This window comes from Eulemur rufifrons, chromosome 7, assembly GCF_041146395.1.
Source record: "Eulemur rufifrons isolate Redbay chromosome 7, OSU_ERuf_1, whole genome shotgun sequence".
Lineage (NCBI taxonomy): Eukaryota > Metazoa > Chordata > Mammalia > Primates > Lemuridae > Eulemur > Eulemur rufifrons.
In genome coordinates this window covers 68366993-68389087 of record NC_090989.1, presented here as the reverse complement: position 1 = coordinate 68389087, position 22095 = coordinate 68366993, and the positions used below count along the sequence as shown (strand labels likewise).

Sequence of the window (22095 nt, the reverse complement as noted above, 5' to 3'; positions counted from 1 at the left end):
GATGCTATTTTGAAGGTAGAGCTGATGACTTAGGTATGGGATGTGAAATAAAGACAGGAGTCAGATGACTCCAAGGTTTTGATCTGAACAATAGGATGAATGATGGTCCTAATTACTGAAATAAAGAGCGGTGTTGGAGAAGTAAGTTTTTGGAGGAAGGAATCCAGGGATTGGCTCTGGAAAGGTTAAATATGAGATGTCTATTAGACACCAAGTGCAGGTCAAATGTAGTCTGAGCAGCTGAAAGCATGAGTCTGGAGTTCAGGGGAGAGATCAGGGCTACAGATGTTAATTTGGGAGTTAAAAGCACATGGATAGTAGTTAAGCCACGGAGCCAATGAGAGCATCTAGGGATTGGAGTAGACATGGAGAGAGCCCTGGGTGCTCCATATTCAGAGGTCAGGAAGAGGAGGGAGTCTCAGCAAAGAAGACAGATGAGGCAGCAAATAAAGGAGGAAGAAAACCAGGAGATCGTGGTATTAAAACACACACACACACACACACACAGACACACACCTTTTTGTACAAACTGACTACAAGCATGACTCAAAATTTTGTTTTAAACTTGCTGCAAGGATAATAGAGGACTCCAATGCAAAGATTTCATAACAGGCCTGGTGGTGTGCGCCTGTAGTCCCAGCTACTGAGAGGCTGAGGGAAGAGGATCACTTGAGCCCAGGGGTTTGGGGTTGTAGTGTGCTGTGATTGTGCCACTGCGCTCTAACCTGGGTGACAGAGGGAGACACCATCCCTCTCCCCAAATAAATAAATAAAATGAAGATTTCTGTCTTGGTAAAGACATTGATAGGAAGAAGGGAAGGAAGGAAACAAGCAAATGAGCAAAAGAAAGAGAGAAAGAAAGAAAGAAAAATAAAGAGGTAAAAGAAATGTCTTATTCAAGACAATTCTACCTCTGATTGATAGTGGCTGGGTAAGCTTGGTAAATACCTAGAAGAAATCTTAATGTGGTTAAAATCTATGAGATGTTATCAAGTACACCAATCATTCCCCGGCAGGAGCTAGTAAATTATCACACAGAAAAAGTCACAGACCAGGCTTTGACACAGATTTTTTTTTTTCAATATTTCTTTTTTTATTTTTGAGACAGAGTCTCACTCTGTCGCCCAGGCTAGAGTGAGTGCCGTGGCGTCAGCCTAGCTCACAGCAACCTCAAACTCCTGGGCTCCAGCAATCCTCCTGCCTCAGCCTCCCGAGTAGCTGGGACTACAGGCATGTGCCACCATGGCCGGCTAATTTTTTCTATATATATATTTTTAGTTGTCGATATAATTTCTTTCTATTTTTAGTAGAGATGGGGTCTCACTCTTGCTCAGGCTGGTCTCGAACTCCTGAGCTCAAACGATCCACTCGCCTCGGCCTCCCAGAGTGCTAGGATTATAGGCATGCGCCATTGCACCCGGCCTCCATATCTCTTTTTGACTGAGCTAATCTTCAAAGTTCTGCCCTGGTTATGTTGGCTTTTTAAAATTTTTTCTTAAAAATATCATTAATTGAGGCCGGGCGCGGTGGCTCACGCCTGTAATCCTAGCACTCTGGGAGGCCGAGGCGGGTGGATCGTTTGAGCTCAGGAGTTTGAGACCTGCCTGAGCAAGAGCGAGATCCCGTCTCTACTAAAAATAGAAAGACATTATATGGACAACTAAAAATATATATAGAAAAATCAGCTGGGCATGGTGGCACATGCCTGTAGTCCCAGCTACTCGGGAGGCTGAGGCAGTAGGATCGCTTGAGCCCAGGAGTTTGAGGTTGCTGTGAGCTAGGCTGACACCACGGCACTTTAGCCCGGGCAACAGACTGAGACTCTGTCTCAAAAAAAAAAAAAAATATATGTATATATATATATATCATTAATTGAATGTGTTTCCTTGTTGATCACTTTTCATATTTCTTATAGGTAGTGGAAATTGGGCATAGGCTTAATTTTTACCAGACATGCAGTCCTGATTACCAGCTGTACTTGTACACACATTGATATTGTTCCTTTAAACCTGTTCCCTCCATTAGGCAAGGATTTTCAAATGAAACCTCACAGTGACTAGGTTTTGTTGGTAGCGATCTCATGTAGTCTAAGGACCCAGGCTTTCACATTGTGTGTGTTGTGTTCTATTGGAGTTGTTTTATTTACGCAGGTGCAAGAAGTGGTGTTGAAAAGTACCCAAAGCCTTCATTGTTATGGTCAAAAGATGCAGAACTATAAGATACTAAGATTAGAGAATTAAATTTCGTCTGGAAAGTCATTTAGATGCTTTCAAAATTCTATTTTTTTTTTAACTGAAACTATCTTCTTGTCTATTTCAAGGTCAAGTGTCTTTTCTTTTCCAGACATCTACAGTAACTGCAAACGCGGAAGCTTCTCTTTTCTCTGAGAGCTCCAAATTGTCCAATGTTCCTAGGAACTTGCTATAGGTAAGCTTGGACTTTATGAAGCCACAGAGCAGGCATCAATTCTCTGGGAGGGCATTTTAGTATTTTTCTACATATAAAGTTCAGTCCTTGTTCCATAAATGTGGGTTGGTCATATCTAATTAAATGAAATTTATTTTTAAAAGTCACATTTTGGGCATGGTCATGATAACAAATTTGATTTATTCAATTAGTAAAGAGGACCAGTTCTTATGGGAATGTTGAAGATAATTACATTGCTGTGATAAGTAAAGGAACCCAATAAAGAGACTTTGTATATCTGACCAACCACCTATCTCTTTTTAAATGTATGTAATATTTTCTATAGAATTATCATAGATAATAATTAGTGGAGCTATCCACAAAATATAGCTTAAATGTGTTATATTAACACAATGATCATAGGGCGATTGTAAGTTTCCTAAGCTTAAATTTTTGTAAAAACACTCTTCTGAATCCCAATTATTAGGGCACCACTTTACAGTTTTCCTGAGAATTAATTAGCTTATTTATATTTTAATATATTCACAGTTTCCCATAGTATGACTCGCCATGATACCACATAGGACCTTTTATATGTGCCTGGATTCTGATGTGGTAGACCTAGATAAAGAAGTATTTTTCCTCCTAGCACTCTGGGAGGCTGAGGTGGGAGGATCGCTTGAGGTCAGGAGTTTGAGACGAGCCTGAGCAAGAGCGAGACCCTGTCTCTACTTAAAAAAAAAAAAAAACCAGAAAGAAATTAGCCAGACAACTAAAAATATATAGAAAAAATTAGCCGGGCATGGTGACTCATGCCTGTAGTCCCAGCTACTTGGGAGGCTGAGGCAGGAGGATTGCTTGAGCCCAGGAGTTTGAGGTTGCTGTGAGCTAGGCTGACGCCACGGCACTCTAGCCCGGGCAACAGAGTGAGTGAGATTCAGTCTAAAAAAAAAAAAAAAGTATTTTTCCTTTTTAAAATTAGACCATCCTTTCTATATATTTTGGATCAATGTCAATCAAGGAAAGATTTAAATAAAAACCCAATAATCAGAGAAGTTTGATCATTGTCATAGTCATGGTGATAGCCTGTAAAATTGAGGGTTTGGAGATGGAGCAAAAAGCATAAAAAGGGACTTTATGTTCTTCAGAAAATAAAACATTAAAAACTGGATTGACAGTGTTTTAAGCACATATCCACAATAAGATTTCCCTTGATCAGGAGTCACGAATTCTCATTCTGTCAACCTGGCTCAATAGTCTATGTTCCTAAAGCCATATGTTCCCAGGCTACATGGTCCTGGAGTCCCAAAGATTGGGTCCCCGTGGTACAGTGAGGTGTCTGCTCTGGTGATCGTGTCAGCTTGTTCCAGGAGGCCCATAAGCATGGGCCTGTTCCCTGGACCCCTTTCTCAGGCTGTCCTCCTCTGATGCTTCTTCCAGAAGACCCAAACTCTGTTCTGTAGCTTCTAGCAGGGACTTTCAGGCAAAAGAAAGGAGCAGAGAAACCACGTTTGATGACAAGGCAAGCTAACTTATTTCAGTAGCTAACATTACCAGAATGGAGGAGAGTAGACTCTGTATTGGGGTGAGCTATGTAGGTGCATGGGCCCCCATAATTATTCCATGGAGACTTGACTGACCATCAACCTGATGAGAAAATGTATTAAGGGACAGGGAGAACACTGACAAATCTATTCTGTAAAGTGTGTGTCAATAGATATAAGTGGGTTTTGTTTGTTTGTTTCTTTATTTTTAATTAAAGACAGGGTCTTGCTCTGTTGCCCAAGCTGTAGTACAGTGGTGTCATCATAGCTCACTGTAGCCTCAAACTCCTGGGCTCACATGTTCCTCCTCAAGTGATCCTCCTGCTTCAGCCTCCCGAATAGCTGGGACCACAGGTGAATGCCACCTCGCTCAGCTAATTTTTTAATATTTTGTAGAGACAGGGGTCTTGATATGTTGCCCAGGCTGGTCTCAAACTCCTGTCCTCAAGTGATCCTCCTGCCTTGTCCTCCAGAAGTGCTGGGATTACAGATGTGAGCCACCATGCCAGCCGACATAAATGTTTTAAAACTAGAAATAAAATACTTTTAGAAGCCGTGGACAGTCTGTGTTGGGACTCCCAATTGAAAAGTGTGCTTTTATCCACCCTGAAAGATGATCTAATTACTTGAAAACTTACTAGTACTGATTACCCTTTACCGATACAAAACCTAAATGAAATCCTGTCTTTTATTTATCAGATTGCCTCACAATGTGGGCACAGCAATCAGGGCAACTCTTACAATATCTTTGAGCACACTAAGAAAATACGGAGCATCTTAACTGTGTAAGTTTTTAACATCCCTCTTTGTTTGACAGTGCCATGTCCTAGGCTATGAGGCGAGAGAGCAAGCCTTCGGTGCTATCTAGCAGGCCAAAAGACACAACATCAGTTTTATTATTCTGAATTTAGGGCCGAGCATTAGAAAATGGCAACATCAAAAAGAGCTGTCAGATAAGAGTATAGGTGCCTGAGGATAAGAAATGGTCACAGTGTCAGCTGTGTTATTAATCAGGCTAACAGTCCTTTACATCTGATGTCCCCAACCCCCGAGCCGCGGACCTCCGCCACCCCCTGCCGGTCTGAGCAAAAACTGTCTTCCATGAAACTTAGAAAGCGGGTGCGCAGAGCAAGAGGTGAGCGTGCGGATGAGCCAGCGAGGCTTCCCAGCCGCTCCTGTCGCTCACATCAGCACCTGAGCTCCGCCTCCCGGGCTCCCCCTGCCGGTCTGTGGAAAAATGGTCTTCCCCGAAACCTGTCCGTGGTGCCAAAACGGTCGGGGACCGCTGCTTTACCTGGCATAGTGCAAGGCAACAAAACAAATATTCAGCATTTTCAGTTTTTTTTTTTAGAAGTGAGTAATCTCCTATTGTTCTATTAATTTGCTTATAATTGTCTATAGCCATAAGATTTCCAAAAACAGCAAAAAGAGATGTAGGATAATAGATCCCAGTGAAATTACTTTTAAGTTAGGTGAGATGCTAACTGTACACCATTGGGCAGAATAGGCAGAAAGCAAATAACTTTTTATTGCATCACGTTGAAAACAGACTGTTATTCAAGAAACATTTCTCTTCCAAGCTACCAGTTCTCTCCTCCAATAATACATACACATCTTTTAAGAATTAATTAATGTCAATATATTTCAATATGTGGGTATTTTAAATGTGCATACATATATATAGTTATATTAAATATGACAAATGAAGATATGTAAATTTAAAGCTAGAATTTAAAATATATTATCAATCATAAGAAAATAGTCTTACTGTTAATACATTGATTTTATTTTTTCTCTTTTTTCCCCTCCCCCAATACATTGATTTTAATTGCAATTTGAAAGTCATGAAAAAAATACGTTTCTATAGACAAGAGAATATAAGTAACAATAATTGTGCGTTGACCAGGGATTTTTGATCTCTGTTTTTAATCAAATTAATTTCCTAAAAATGTTCCAATTCGGTGACCCCCCCAATTCAATATTAGTCTAAGTTTTAAAAACAAATTAGGGATCTTTGAATTACATATTTACCCATGTTGAAGAACAATATAATCACTGTTGAAATTAAAGTAAGCTTCAAAATGGCATCACGCTTTGGCATACTCGAAGTTGCTGCATCTCCGAGAAGCCTTCCCAGTTGGCTGCAGCAGCTCTGAAGCTAACTGCTGGCACCTGGGTTAGCAGTAGCCGCAGGAGAGGCTGGGAATGTGAGGACCTGGCCATTTTCAGCTCCAACTGGGATGGGGAAATGATTTTTGCTCTTGATCGAGACTTATAGTGTGAGGAATCCTCCAAACACTGAGGGGCTCAGATACTCAGTGGCCGAAACAAATGACAAATGTCAGCTGCATGTAACAGAAAATCCAGTTATTTTCTCCTATAGCACGCAGCTGAGAGGGAGGCAGTTCATGGCTGGGGCAGCAAGTCAACAATGCCATCAAGTTCTGTCTGGGTAGCACGCAGACTTGTTGCCTAGCAGGTCCGAGGTGGCACCCTCAGCCAGCACATCCAGGTTCAAGACATAAAGAAGGGAACAAAGCTCGGCCAACTGCGTCATCTTACCTAAAGCTTTTCTAGAAACCCTCAACAGACATCCACCTATGCCTCATTGACCAGAATTGTGTCATGAAGCCGACCTGGAAATGAGGGACGCTGGGAAGTTATTTAGCTGAGCAGATCATTGCCCCTTCCCACACACAGGAATTTTGTCACAACAAAAAGGAAGAAATGGAGCTAGGGTGAGAGGTGAGCACTGTTTGCTTCAATTAGCACCGGGCCTGAAAGGGTGAGGAGAGCCACCAACTTTCTCCCCACGTGCTTCTCTAAGGTTATGTGGTCTCCAGCAGTGCCAGCCTCGCAGGGGCAAGACCTCCCAGCCCCCAGCACATGTGGGGGTGGGCGGGTTGCTGTTGGAAGTGCCGGTCACTGGTCACCAGAAGCAGCCAGAGCAGGCTGCAGACACCCCACATTCCTCAGCCTCTGTGATGTCACACAGACGATTTCTTTCCTTCCACCCTGGGTTGTGGCTTCCGAGGCCATCGTGGCATGGGGCTCTGGGAGCCAGCATGGGGAAGGAAGCCTAGTGGCTCTGATCTCCCCTGGGGGCACAGGAGGACCAGCCATGCCACTGCTAAAGGATGCCGTGCCCCTCATGAAGGGGCCTCAGCCCCCGCCTCAGGTGCCGCTTCCCTGGATCCTCCCGAGCCTGTTTGCTGCCTTCAATGTGGTGCTGCTGGTCGTTTTCAGTGCTCTCTTCTTCGCATTCCCGTGAGTCTCCCATGCGAGTGTCAGGTTTCTTACAACAAGACAGCAAGGGAATCAGAGATAGCACAATGAGAGATAGCATGAGGCAGGGCAGTGCAGAGCAGGGGCAGAGGTCAGGGAAAGGGGGATGTTCTAGGCTTAGGGAACCAAGTGTGCAAAGGCACAGAGGTCGAGAGTGCGTGGTACATTTGGGGAGCTGCAGGTGGCTGGTCATGCTGGTGACATTTGGTGGAGCCTCTATGTGTCTGTCTGGATACCTAGAGTGGCTTTGTCAAGGTCTGTGAGTCCTGATCCAGGTGTGCTGGGGCCTGGGGGGAGCTTTGGGCTGCCCCAGTTCGACTCAGTCTCACTCTGGTCTCAGTTGCAGGTGGCTGGCTCAGAACGGGGAGTGGGCCTTTCCCATCGTCACAGGCCCCCTCTTTGTCCTTACCTTCTTCAGTCTCGTTTCACTCAACTTTTCAGACCCTGGCATCTTACATCAAGGTGAGGCCTCAGCCCCCTGGAGGAGGTAGCACCCTAAGGGCTGGTGCCTGCAGGGACAGTTCCTAAAGTGCCCCTCCCGTCTCCCTTCCTCTGGCCTCAGGACCCCTTCACCCCACATCCTCATTGCTCTGGTCCTGATACTACATTTCCCAAGCCACCAAGGTTGTTTTCCACTTGCCTTGGAAGGAAGGGCCAAGCAGGACAGGGCGAGAAGCCAGTGGGCTTTTCCTCCTTCCACTGCACACACAACTTAAAGCACCGACTGCTGTTCCAAAGGCCTGAGTTCTATACGTATCTCCTTTGGCGGTAACCCACCTTCGCTTTGACTGCCAGCCTCTCTGAGGCTGCTGAGTGGAGACAAGGACTGCTCTACCCACTTCCTCCCCACCCTTCCTTGTGCCCAGTGATGCTGTAGAGCTGCCCCAAGCAGCAGAGTGATGGAAGGGCCTCCTGCTGCTGCCCAATCCTCTTCCTGTACCAGGCTCCGCCGAGCAGGGCCCCATGATGGTGCATGTGGTGTGGGTGAACCACAGGGCCTTCCGCCTGCAGTGGTGCCAAAAGTGCTGCTTCCACCGCCCGCCCAGGACCTACCACTGCCCCTGGTGCAACATCTGTGTGGAGGTGAGTGCCCCTCTTGCCTGCCCACCTGCCACCCTTCCCCTAGCCCCTGGCTGGGACCAGGAGCCCCCCTCATATGAGGGCCAGGGGTGGGTGTGAAGCCATCTTCCAGGACTGGCTAACTCCCAGCCACTCTTTGTCACTCATGCAGGTCACCACCTCTGTGCCTGCACCTGTCCTGGGAGGTTGGCCCTTGCCTGCACAGGTGCTGACATGCATGGGGCATCCATATCAGTCCTGGGCCTGATCAGGCCAGGGGAAGGAAGGGCAGCCCCTGTCCCACCCCTGGGCTCACTGACACTAGGTACCCAAGGCCCCCAGGCTGGCTATACGCTTTGTCTGGGAAGCTTTGCCTGTCCTTGTCCGGGCATCCAAGTTGGAGGATCTCCTGGGCTCTGAGTGCTCATCTCTCTCGAGGGCTCAGCCTACACACAAGTGCAGGAGGCTGGCTGGGCAAGGGTGTTATTTTCATCCTCATCTAGCAGGCTCGAGCCTGTAGTCCCACCTACCTGGGAGGCTGAGGCGGGAGGATCATTTGAATCCAGGAATTTGAGGCTGCAAGAGCTATGAACGTGCCACTGCGCCCCAGCATGGACGACAGACTCTGTCTCCTAAAATAATACTATAAAAATTTAAAAATAATAGTAATAAAATATCATCCTCATCTAATGGATAAGAAGGTGGAGGCCCAGAGATATTCTATGTCCTGCCCAAAGTTACACTAGGATGTGTGGAAGACCAGGCAGGCTTTGTCTCTAAAGGCCTGGTGACAGATGACTTTATGAGCCACAGAGCCCTAAGGATGCTCTAACAACGGAAATGCCAGTGTTAGGGACTTTGTGGCTCAGTTTCTCCCTGGGGGTGGGAGCCAATGTGTGGGGCCAAGGGCAGGTGGCCTGGTTGGGAGCGGGGTAGGCCTCAGGATTCAGGGCTGAGGGGGGCTGGGCCGGAAGACAGGTCCTCCCTGTCGCTCAGGACTTTGACCATCATTGCAAGTGGGTTAATAACTGCATCGGTCACCGCAACTTCCGATTCTTCATGCTGCTCGTCCTGTCCTTATGCCTCTACTTGAGTGCCCTGCTGGTCACCTGCTTGATCTTCCTGGTGCGCACGACCCACCTGCCCTTCTCCACCGACAAAGTCATCGCGTATCCGCAAGGGCCTTCTGGTCCACGTGGGGAGCAGTGGCAAGCGGACAGGGACAGCCCAGGGGCGGGGTTGCTGAGGGCGGGGCCAATGCGGGCGGGGCTGGAGGGAGAAGCCGCTTGGGCGGCCAGCCTGGGACCCGGAGGGTGGCAGGGGTCAGGGAGATGGGCTGGGCTCACAGGAACTGTGGGGCGTTAAGAGTCTATCGGGGTCACGGAGCGGGACGCTAAAGGTGCAATGGGGACCTGGACAGGCAGGGCGACCGCAGGGTTGGGTAAGGTTTCGCGCGGGGGTGGGGGGGGGGGGGGGCCGGACCACTGGTGGAGCAAGGCGAGTGGATGGACGGGGCTGGCTGCGGGCGGGGCTGAGGGACCGGGCGGGGTGGGCTGTCGGGTGGCGCAGCTCCTTAGCCCGCGCGCAGCGTGACGGTGGCTGTACCCGCCGCGGGCTTCCTGGTGCCGCTCTTCCTGCTGCTGCTGATCCAGGCCCTGTCGGTGAGCGCGGCCGAGCGCTCCTGCGAAGGCAAGGTAGGCGGGGCCGAGCGCGGGCGCCACCGTACCGGGCTGTGGGACTCACCTTGCACCTCCGTGACCTCAGCACTTTCCGCTCTTTCTCCACTGCCCTTGACCTTGACGGCCCGATTCCCTCCCCGCCAGGTCCTCCCCACCCCCACCCCCGTCATGATGCCTCCTTAGTCCTTCCAGACCAGCTAAGATGTAGCTCAAATCTCGCTCCACCTGGAGCCGGGTGGTCACTCTGCCTCCTGGGTGCACTGCCTCGAGAGCCTACTGTGTGCTAGGCCGCGTGTGTTATTTTGAGGGATGGAATAGAGGTGAGTAAGACTACATCCTGCACTTCACGTTGATGAACCTGAAATCAGAACAGCAGCCAGATACCCACTCTGAGAGAGGGGCTGGTCCTAAGTTTTGTAGCACATACTCAGCGGAGGAATTGAGAATTCAGGGAGGATTGCATTGTACAGTAGGACTTAATGGTTCGGGAGGGACAGAGGACAGAGGGGAGAGCATTGCAGGGGAGGGCCACACCTTTGCAAAAAGGCAGGGAAGACTGAAAGTCTGTGGAATGTTGATAGGATGGTGAGGAAACAGTTCTAACTGGGGCAGAAGGTGGCGCAGGCAGTCAAGTTGACTGCTTAGGGGTGGCTACCTTAAAAAGAAGCAGAAAGTCAGGCGAGAATTTAATCTTGTTAACGGTGGAAACCTGAGAGCCATGGTAGGATTTTTTAAAAGTCAAGTTTAGTGAGGAGTAATTTACCTACAGTAAAATTCACCCTTTTTTAGTGTACAGTTGTGAGTTTGGATAAGTGGATACGGTTCTGCAACAACCACCATAATCAAGATTTAGAACAGTTCCAACTCCCCAGGAAATTCCCTCATGACCTTCTGTAGTCCATTTCTCCCCTTACCTGCAAGCCCTGGGAACCACTGATCTATTTGCTGTCCTTATAGTTTTTCCTTTTCCAGAATAAATGGAATCGTTGCCTTGTGAGTCTGGCTTCTTTCACTTAGCATAATGCATTTGAGATTCATCCATGAGATTTTATTTTTCTCCAATTTTTTTATTGTTCATATCAGTAGTTTATTCCTTTTTATTGATGTATAGTATTGCATTGTATGGATGTACCACAGATTATCTATTTACCAATTGAAGAATGTTTGTGTTGTTTCTAGTTTTTGGTGGTTGTAAATAAAGCTGCTATAAATGTTAGTGTACAGGCATGTGATCATAGGTTTTCATTTCTATTGAGTAAATACTTAAAGGGGACATTGCTGGGTCCTATGGTAACTGAATGTACATATGTAGCTGTAAAAGAAATTGCCAAATTGTCTTCCAAAATAGCTGTACCATTTTCATTCCCACCAGCAATGTGTAAGAATTCCAGTTGCTTTGCATCCTCACCAATGTTTGACATTGTCAGTTGCTTTTGTTTTTTGTGGTTTTTTTTTTTTAATTTTAGCTAAACTAATAAATGTGTGGTGATATCTCACCATGGTTTCAGTTTGTCTTTTTCTAATGACTAATGATGCTGACTGAGTATCATTTCATGTTTTTATTTGCTGTCTGTATAACTTTGGTGAAGTGTTTGTTCCAATCTTTTGTCCATTTAAAAAAATTATATTGTTTTCTTATTATTGAGTTTTAAGAGCTCTTTATATATTCTGGATTAAGATATGTGTTTTGCAAATATTTTCTCCCAGTCTGTGGCTTGTCATTTCATTTTCTTCACAGTTCATTCCACAGAGCAGAAGTTTTTAATTTTGATGAAATACAATTCTTTTTCTTTTATGAATCATGCTTTTGGTGTTGTAAGCAAATCTTTGCCTAATCCAAGGTCACAAAGATTCACTCGTGTGTTTTTCTCTAGATATTTTATACTTTTAGATTTTACATTTAGGTCTATGATTCACTTGGAGTTAAATTTTGTATGTGGTACGAGGTATGGGTCAAGATTTTTTTTTTTTTTTGCATAAGGGTTGTTCCAGCACCATTTGTTGGAAGGCTATCCTTCTTCCATTGAGTTGCCTTTGCACATTTGTCAAAAATCAATCAACCATATGTATGTGGGTGTATTTCTGGACCCTATTTCTTGGTTAATATCATACCATCTTAATTAATGTTGCTTTTATAGTACATCTTTTTTTCTTTTTTTTTTTATTTGTACAAATTTCTGGGGTACATGTGAAATTTTGTTACACGTATATGATGTGTACTGATCAAGTCAGGGTATTTAGGATGTCCATCACTGACTACAGTACATTTTTGTTTAACTGTAGTTACCCTACTCTGCTATCAAACACTGAATTTATTCCTTCTATCTAACTGTATATTTGTCCCCTTTAGCCCACTTCTCTTCATCCTCCTCCCTGCCCCCCTCACCCTTCCCAGTCTCTGTTATCAGTCTTTCCACTCTCTACCTCAATGAGATCAGATTTTTTAGCTCCCACATGTAATTGAGAACATGTCATATTTGTCTTCTTATGCCTGTCTTATTTCACTTAAGATAATGACCTGCAGGCCAGGTGTGGTGGCTGATGTCTCCCAACACTTTGGGAGGCTGAATTGGGAGGGTCACTTGAGGCCAGGAGTTTGAGACCAGCCTAGGCAACATAGTGAGACATCTGCTCTACAAATCATTTAAAAAAATTAGCTGGATGTGGTGGTGTGTGCCTATAATCCTAGCTACTCAGGAGGCTGAGATGGGAAGGTCACTCAGTCACTCGAGCCCAGGAGTTTGAGGTTACAGTGAGCTATGATCATGCCACTGTACTTCAGCCTGGGTGACAGAGCAAGACCCTGTTTCTGAAGAAAAAAAAAAAAAAGAAAAAGGTAATGACCTCTAGTTCCATCCATGTTGCTGCAAATTACATGATTTCATTCTTTTTATGGATGAATAGTTTATTATATATATACACCACATTTTCTTTATCCATTGATGGGCACTTAGGTTGATTCCATATCTTTGCTATTGTGAATAGTGCTGCAATAAACATGTGAGTGCAGGTATCCCTCTGATATACTGATTACTTTCCTTTGGGTAGATACACAGTGGTGGGATTGCTGGATTGAATGGTAATTCTATTTTTAGTTTTTTGAGAAATCTCTGTACTGTTTTCCATAGTGGCTATACTAGTTTACATTCCCAGCAACAGTGTATGAGTTCCCTTTTCTTGAGGGAACTCTTGAGTGGCTCACACCTGTGATCCCAGCACTTTGGGAGGCTGAGGCAGGAGGATCACTTGAGGCCAGGAGTTTGAGGCCAGCCTGGGCAACATAGTGAGACCCTATCTCTACAAACAAATTAAAAATTAGCCAGGTTACCAGACAATTGATATACATGAAAAAAAAAATTAGCCAGGCATGGTGGCATATGGCTGTAGCCCCAGCTACTCAGGAGGCTGAGACAGGAGGATTGCTTGAGCCTAGGAGTTCAAGGTTGCAGTGAGGCTATGATCACACCATTGCACTCCAGCCTGGGGGACAAAGTGAGACCCTGTCTCTAAAAAAAACAGAGTTCTGGCCAGGGGCGGTGGCTCACGCCCGTAATCCTAACACTCTGGGAGGCCGAGGCGGGTGGATCGCTTGAGGTCAGGAGTTCAAGACCAGCCTGAGCAAGAGCGAGACCCTGTCTCTACTAAAAATAGAAAGAAATTATATGGCCAACTAAAAATCTATATAGAAAAAATTAGCCGGGCATGGTGGTGCATGCCTGTAGTCCCAGCTACTCGGGAGGCTGAGGCAGTAGGATTGCTTAAGCCCAGGAGTTTGAGGTTGCTGTGAGCTAGGCTGACGCCACGGCATTCATTCTAGCCAGGGCAACAAAGCGACACTCTGTCTCAAAAAAAAAAAAAAAAAAAAAAGAGTTCCCTTTTCTCCACATCCTTGCCAACATTTGTTTTTTTGTTGTTGTTGCTGTTGTTTGTCTTTTTAATAATAGCTATTCTGACTAGGGTAAGTGGTTGTCTCATAGTGGTTTTGATTTGCATTTCTCTGATAGTGATGTTAAGCATTTTTTCATATACCTGTTAGCCATTTGTATGTCTTCTTTTGAGAAATGTTTATTCATGTCTCTTGCCCACTTTTTAATTGGATTATTTACTTTTTTTGCCCTGTTGAGTTGTTTGAGTTCCTTGTATATTCTGGATACTAGTCCCTTATTGGATGAATAGTTTGCAAATATTTTCTCCCATTCAGTAGGTTGTCTTTTCACTCTGTTAATTATTTCTTTTGCTGTCCAGAAACTTTTTAGTTTAATTAAGTCCCATTTGTCTATTTTTATTTTTTTTTGCCAATGCTTTTTATGTCGTAGACATAAATTCTTTGCCTAGACCAATGTTTAGGAGAGTTTTTCCTAGGTTTTCTTCTAGTATTTTTATAGTTTTGGGTCTTACATTTAAGTCTTTAATACATTTTGAGTTGATTTTTTTTTGTATATGGTGAGAGATGGGGTCTAGCTTCATTCTTCTGCATGTGGCTAACCAGTTTCCGCAGCACCGTTTATTGAAGAGGGTGTCCTTTCCTCAATGTAAATCTTGTCGGCTTTGTCAAAGATCTGTTGGCTGTAAATATGTGGCTTTATTTCTGGGTTCTCTATTCTGTTCCGTTGGTCTATGTGTCTATTTTTATACTGATACCATGCTGTTTTGGTTACTATAATCTTATAATATAGTAAGTCTTAAAATCAGGTAATGTGAGTTCTCTAACTTTGTTCTTCTTTTTCAAAGTTCTTTTCACTCTTCTAGTGCCTTTCATTTTCCATACAAATTTTAGGATCATCTTGTAAGTTTCTACAAAAAAAATCTGCTAGGATTTTCATTGGAATTTCATTGAACCTATAAATCAGGTGGGGGGGAATTGATATTTTAACAAGATTGAGTTTTTGAATCCATGAACATGCTATACCTCTTCATTTATTTAGGTTTTCTTTAATGTCTTTTATCCTTATTTTTTAGTTTTCAGCATACAGATCTTGCATCCATTTTATTAGATTTATATCTTTATTTCATGGTTTTGTGCTAGCAAATGTGTTTTTAATAATTTCAATCTCCATTTGTTTATTATTATAAGAAAATACAATGGATTTTTATATATTGGTCTTGAATCCTGCAATTTTGTTAGACTCACTTATTCTAATAGGTTTTTTATTGATTCTACATAGGAAATCATGTCATGTGTCACTTCCTCCTTTCCAGTCTGTATGTTTTTGTTTCTTTCTTTTCTCATTGCACTGTCTCAGACCTCTAGTACAATGTTGAGCCAGAGTGATATGAGTGGACATCCTTGCCCTGGGAGCCCTTCAGCAGGACAGTGACTTGGCTAGAGGCGGTTTTAGGAAAACTGGTGGGCAGCATTGATGAGGGGGAGGCTGCAGACATTGGACAGCTGAAAGGACAGAGGAGCCCTCTCTGTCCACCTCCTCCCATCCTCTCAGCCACCATGCAGTCACTCTACCACACCCATATTTTGTTTCCCCCACCTGTGACTGCTCTGTTCAGCCCTTCCTCATCAGCCCCCTCTGCATGTCTTCTCTCTGCAGCCTCAGTGCATCATTTCAGCCTCTTTGGGCAGCCTTCTTCCTTCCCCCATCCAGTGGTCCTTCCCATAGACCTGCCCTCCCTCCTCTGCTCAGAGGGAGGCCCTGCCAATCCAGCATCTCCAGCCTCCAGGCACCTAAATGTGGTCTGTACTCTGTGACTCACCAGACAGGCTCTTTCCCATCACCTGCAGCATCCACTTCAGACATTGTTCGCATAGCCCAACTCTCATTCCCTGGCTACCTCTATACCCTGATGGCATCTCCTCCTGCAGTCACTTGCAGAGTGGTTGACAGCAATGGCTCTGGAGCCAGAGCGTACACGTTCACATCACAGCTCTGCTCCGTGGCCCACCAGCAGGGAGATCTTGTGTATGTTACTTAGCCAGCTGGTGCTTCACTTTCCCCATCTGTAAAAGGCGGCAGCATGAGTTAATTTGTATAGGACACAGAACAGTGTCTGGTACAAGTAAGTGCCCTACATGTTGTTACCATTATTACCATTCCTTTCTATTGTCACGTACACATGTTCATGTCTCTCTCATCTTAAAAGCAAAGCAAAACCCTCCCTTAGCGTCACAAGCCTTCAGGAAGGGTTGGCTGTTCTCACTCACCCGATGCGTCACCTTCCTCAGCCCACTTCCTGGGCTGCCTGCTCTTCTCACTTGATCCCCTCTGCGTGTGCTGCCCTGACTGCTCCCCACAGAACCTCGGGCCCTGCGTTGGGGCTGCCCTCAGCATCCTGAAAGTTAAGGCTGGCTATGTTGTTTGCAGCACGTCCTCAATCCCCAGTGCAGTGCCTAGAGCATTTGTGATGCCCCAAAATATTTCTGAATAAATGAGTGAACTAACCCACAAATGAATGAACAACACATTGGGAGAGAAGGAAGGGGAGAAAGAGAGAGAAGCCTAATGCCCTGACCTCTGGGGGAAAAGGAGAGAGGAGGCCACAGGGAGGTGGGTGGGAGATGGGGCAAGAAGATGCCCACTGTGGCTTTGGTCTTGTGGAGTGTGAGGGCATGTGAGACACAGAATTGGACCAGGAGCCAGGGAGAGGGGAGAGTCTAGGCGTCAGAGCTGTTGGTTCCATTCATGTCTGAGAGGGTCCCATGTGGGGAGAGGAAGGTACTCAAATTAGTCAGTCAGTTATTTGCCGGGTGCGGTGGCTCACGCCTGGAATCCTAGCACTCTGGGAGGCCAAGATGGGTGGATTGTTTGAGCTCAGGAGTTCGAGACCAGCCTGAGCAAGAGCGAGACCCCCCCCCCCCCCCCGTCTCTACTAAAAATTAGAAAGAAATTATATGGACAACTAAAAATATATAGAAAAAATTAGCTGGGCATGGTGGCACATACCTGTAGTCCCAGCTACTCAGGAGGCTGAGGCAGGAGGACTGCTTGAGCCCAGGAGTTTGAGGTTGCTGTGAGCTAGGCTGACGCCACGGCACTCTAGCCCTGGGCAACAGAGTGAGACTCTGTCTCAAAAAAAACAAAAAAATCAGTCAGTTATTATGAATTTATTAAAACAATGATTATTCCTTTAAGTATTTTTCTATACCTCATCTACAATCATCACTTTTCTATACTCCATATATATCCAATAAATCAAAATTTATTTCTCTAAATTTTAAAATTCTGTAAATTTAATCACACTCTTAAAAAACATTTAAGTAAAATCATTAATAGAATACCAGTTTCTCTTAAGGCTTTACATATCTTAAAGTAGGCAGAACCTCAAATTAGTGTTGCTTCTCGCCAACTGTGGGCTGTTCTGGAGCTGTCCTGATTCTGATTTTCCTTCCTTGAGAGGCAGCTGCCCTGCATGGAGTCCTGGTTCTTCCTCTTTTTTTTTTTTTTTTCTTCTTAGATTTCAAAATATTAAGGGGCACAAATGTTTTTGGTTACATGGATCACTTTTGTAATGCTTGAGTCACAGCTATAAGTGTGCCCATCACCCAGAGATAGTATTCACTGTACCTGTTAGGTAGGTTTTCGACCCCCCACCCCTTGATTTCCACTGGGTTTTACTTCACTCTGTGCACATGCGTGCTCATCGGTTAGCTCCAATTTAACAGTGAGTACATGTGGTGTTTGTTTTTCCATTCTTTAGATATTTCACTCAGGATAATGGTCTCCAGTTCCATCCAAATTGTTGCAAAAGGCATTAATTTGTCCTTTTCTATGGCTGAGTAGCACTCCATGCTGTACATATACCACATTTTATTAACCGACTCCTGAATTGATAGGCACTTGGGTTGATTCCACCTCTTTGCAACTATGAATTGTGCTGCAATAAACATTCAAGTGCAGGTGTCTTTTTGATAAAACGACTTTTTTTCCTTTGGGTAGATACCCATTAGTGGGATTGCCGGATTGCATGGTAGGTCTACTTTCAGTTCTTTGAGGAATTTCCAAACTGTTTTCCATAGAAGTTGTACGAATTTGCAGTCTCACCAACAGTGTTTTAAGCATTCCTTTCTCTCTGCATCCCTGACAGCATCTATTGTTTTTGGACTTTTAAATAAAAGCCGTTTTGACTGGGGTAAGGTGATATATCATTGTGGTTTTGATTTGCATTTCCCTGATGATTAGTGACATGGAGCGTTTTTTCCATATGTTTATTGGCCATTTGTCTATCTTCTTTTGAAAAGCTTCTGTTCACGTCTTTTGCCCACTTTTTAATGGGGTTGGTTGTTCTTTTCTTTTTTCTTTTTTTTGAGACAGAGTCTCACTCTGTTGCCTGGGCTAGAGTGCCATGGTGTCAGCCTAGCTCACAGCAACCTCAAACTCCTGGGCTCAAGCGATCCTCCTGCCTCAGCCTCCCGAGTAGCTGGGACTACAGGCATGTGCCACCATGCCCGGCTAATTCTTTCTATATATATTTTTTAGTTGTCCATATAATTTCTTTCTATTTTTAGTAGAGACGGGGTCTCGCTCTTGCTCAGACTGGTCTCGAACTGCTGACCTCGAGCTATCCACCTGCCTCGGCCTCCCAGAGTGCTGGGATTACAGGCATGAGCCACCATGGCCGGCTGGTTGTTTTTTTTTTGCTCTTGAGGATTTGTTTGAGTTCTTTGTAGGTTCTGGATATTAGCCCTTTATCAGATATATAGTTTGCAAATATTTTCTCCTATTTTGTAGGTTGTCTATTTGCTCTGTTGATTATTTCCTTAGCTGTGCAGAAGCTTTTAAATTTAAGCAAGTCCCATTTATTTATTTTTATTGTTGTTGTGATTGCCTTTGGGTCTTAGTCATAAATTTTTTTGCCTAGGGTGATATGTAGAGGAGTTTTTTCTACATTTTTTTTTTCTAGAATTCATATGTTTTCATATCTTAGCTTTAAGTATTTTATTCATCTTGAATTAATTTTTGTGAGTGGTGAGAGACATGGAACCTGTTTCATTCTTCTGCATGTGGCTCTCCAGTCTTCCCAGGACCATGTATTGAATAGGGCTTCTTTTCCCCAGTGCATATTGTTGTCTGCTTGTCAAAGATCAGTTGGCTGTATGTGGATGGTTTTATATCTGGGTTCTCTGTTCTAGTCCATTGGTCTCTGTTTCTATTTTTTGTGCCAATGCCATGCTGCTTTGGTTACTATTGCCTTGTAGTATAGTTTGAAGTCTGGTGATGTGATGCCTCCTGATTTGTTCTTTTTGCGTAAGCTTGCTTTGGCTATTTGGGCTCCTTTCTGGTTCCAAATGAAGTGTAGAATTATTTTTTCTAGGTCTGTGAAATATGACATTGGTATTTTGGTGGGGATTGCATTGAATCTGTAAATCACTTTGGGTAGTATGGACATTTTAACAATGTTGATTCTACCGATCCAGGAGCGTGATATGTTTTTCTGTTTGTATTGTCTGTGATTTCTTTCCTCAGAATTTCATAGTTCTCTTTGTAGAGATCTTTCACCTCCTTGGTTAAGCATATTCCTAGGTATTTTATTTTCTTTGTAGCTTTGTGAATGGTATTCAGTCTTTGATTTGACTCTCAGCTTGACTGTTATTGGTGTATAGGAATGCTACTGATTTGTGTACATTGATTTTGTTACCTGAGACTTTCCTGAATTTATTTATTAATTCCAGGAGTCTCTTGGTGGAGTCTTTGGGGTTTCCTAGGTATAAGATCACATTGTTTGACCTCCTCTTTCCCGATTTGGATGCCCTTTATTTCTTTCTCTTGCCTTATTGCTCAACTGGGAAGTCCTGGTTCCTTTCAGTGGATATAGCAGTGAAGATCTCAGTCTTTGTGGCAGGGGGCAGGGCACAGGGGAGTTGGTGGTGGGCAAAGGTGGTGGTAGGCAGAGGTGCTGCTGGGCCACTTTCAGTTGTGACAAAACATTTGATAGCAGTCTGCCCCAGGTGGAGGAGGGAGCTCAATCAGGATGGGTGAAGTAGAAGAGGCTAGGGGAGAGGGGAAGAAGAGAACTCAGTCTAGAGCATTCAGGACTTGCATGCGTACTCAAGACCTTCAGCCCAGATTTTCCTGCGCCATGTTATGGTTAGGAAAATATCACTGGGCTCCCATCCAACTGCCCTTCCAGATAGTGATATTCAGTGAAGGCACAAGTTTAGAAAAAAATGAAAGGTGGGAAAGTGAAGAAGCAGAGGGTAGAACTGTCTTTGAGCAGTTTAGCAGCAAGAGGAAGATCGGAAATCCTGGAAGGTAGCGGGAGAATGTGTGTGGCCCAGGGAGACAGAGAGGGGAAGATGGTGCAGTGGGGGGTAGCAGGGGGTACAAGGTGATCGGGAATCCCTGAGAAGGCAGCAGAGCTGAGTGTGGTGTCAGCGTTCCTCTGGAGGGAGCTACTCAGAAGTGGGCAAAGGGCAGGGGGAGGCCTTTGCCTGGCAGCTCAGGAGGGGTGGGGGCCTCCTCTCACTCTCCCGGCTTCCCTGCCCTTGGAGTCTTGTTGCAGCCCTGGGCTGAGCAAGCTGCCCAGCTCAGGGAGGGCCACTGGGTGATGATCTACCCATTCTTGCTGATTCTGAGCTCCCCTTCCTGTCCCTTTCCCCCTCTAGTGCAGATACCTTCATGGATACAACCCTTTCGACCAGGGCTGTGCCAGCAACTGGTATTTAACAATTTGCGCACCACTGGGACCCAAGTAAGTTGGCAAATCAAAGGCTCCAGAGGCGAACCCTGGGGCTGGTGGTGTAGGGCGAAGCTGGGTTTTTCCTCTGGCCCCTTACCGCAGCCCCCAGATCCTTACACTCACTGTTCCTGTTCCTTTGGGGTTTTCTCCAGGGCACTATGGGAGCCTCTTGGAGCCTCCCCACTTCCCTGCCTCTGTGGGTTCTTGCTCCAAGAAATGGGGCAGAGGGTGCTGCAGTCCAGTGGCACTGGCCTCAGCTCCCCGTAGGGCCTGGTGTTGGGCTGTTTGCTCCCCAAGCTGAGGGGGCAGGGGAACCTGGCCAAGGAGGGCAATGACCTCTTTCATCTGGCCTGTCGCCCCCCAGGTACATGGCTGAAGCTGTCCAGCTGCAGAGAGTCATGGGGTCTGACTGGGTGCCCATGCCGAGCCTGCACTCCCCAACATGCCCCTTTGCTCTTGAGCCTCCAGCACCCCTTGGCCCCCAGCCCCAACCTCTGGCTCTCTACAAGCCAGGGAAGGGCCCCCCAGGGAGTGGCGAGGCTGCTGCCCTCCAGGAGGTAAGTGTGTGTGTGTGCGTGCATGTGCACGCGTTGGGAGAGGGGTGTCTTCGGGTTGTACGGTTGGGGGAAGCCCCTGAGGTTGGGCTGGCCCTGAGGCTGGAGCACCCAGAGCTTGGGGAGGGGGGTTGAAGGTAGGGTCTCAGGCCTTCAGAATATACCCAGGAGTCCCTGCAGACACAAAGAGAAAAGACTATACCACTAACTTGCTGGTTGGCCTTGGGCCAGTCACTTACCTTTTCTGGGCCTCAGTTTCCTCAGCAATTAGTGAGGACTGAGACTTGTCCAGTGGTTTATAATTTGGGGGGCAGGGGTGAAGATTCCTTTAGTTAAAGGAAGTTTTGGCTTGAAGCCTGTATGAAACATGCAGGTAGAACATTAGCAATGAAGTGGGTTGAGTAACCCACAGTGCCCGCCGGGGCCCTTGCAGGACAGTCTGTGGTGCCAGCCCAGTCCCTTTGCTCTGCCTCCAGTGGGCGGGGGGCTTGGCTGCGAGCCGTGGGGCAGGGGCTTCGGGAGAGCCCTCATGCCCCCACTCTGTGTTTAGCTGCCCCTGCTGCAGGAGGCCCCCAGGCGAGGTGAGGCCTTCCTCTCGCCCCTTCGCACGCAGCGATGCCAGGAGCACCCACACCTGAAGCCGACCTCCTGAGCCCGGCATGGAGGCCTCTCTGTGCCCGGCCCTTGCCCACTCCCCTGGTGGGAGTGCTGAGACCCCCATGCCCATTAAACACCCTTGCCTGCCTCCCACGGCTGCCTTGCTGCATGTGTCTGAGCCTGGGGACAGAGACCTCCCAGGAAGGAGGAGACAGAGCTGGAACCCTGCCTGGCTCTGTGACCTTGGGCGAGACCTCTAACATTTGTCTCATTCTTAAAATGGGGCAACAGCAATAACTGCAGTGGCCGACCTGGCCCAGCTCCTGCGAGGGCAGGAGATGATGG

The 22095-nt window shown here is 45.9% G+C and overlaps 1 protein-coding gene across 1 annotated transcript; it reads left to right on the top strand.

The window, feature by feature from the left end:
- The first annotated feature begins 7071 nt into the window (after window positions 1–7071).
- Window positions 7072–21805, top strand: ZDHHC19 (zinc finger DHHC-type palmitoyltransferase 19). Its single transcript, XM_069471986.1, has 8 exons — window positions 7072–7217; window positions 7576–7697; window positions 8179–8318; window positions 9291–9463; window positions 9883–9988; window positions 20526–20611; window positions 20964–21156; window positions 21704–21805. The coding sequence occupies exons 1-8, from the start codon at window positions 7072–7074 to the stop codon at window positions 21803–21805; spliced, it is 1068 nt and encodes a 355-aa protein (XP_069328087.1).
- The last annotated feature ends 290 nt before the right edge of the window (window positions 21806–22095 follow it).

What these genes read in the sequence shown, in the direction of transcription:
- ZDHHC19 (XM_069471986.1), top strand. Translation starts at nt 7,072, where the DNA reads ATGCCACTGCTAAAGGATGCCGTGCCCCTCATGAAGGGGCCTCAGCCC. An exon ending in GGTGCAACATCTGTGTGGAG is followed by an intron (nt 8,319 to 9,290) that starts GTGAGTGCCCCT and finishes CCTGTCGCTCAG; the next exon opens with GACTTTGACCATCATTGCAA. An exon ending in AGGCTGCTGCCCTCCAGGAG is followed by an intron (nt 21,157 to 21,703) that starts GTAAGTGTGTGT and finishes CTCTGTGTTTAG; the next exon opens with CTGCCCCTGCTGCAGGAGGC.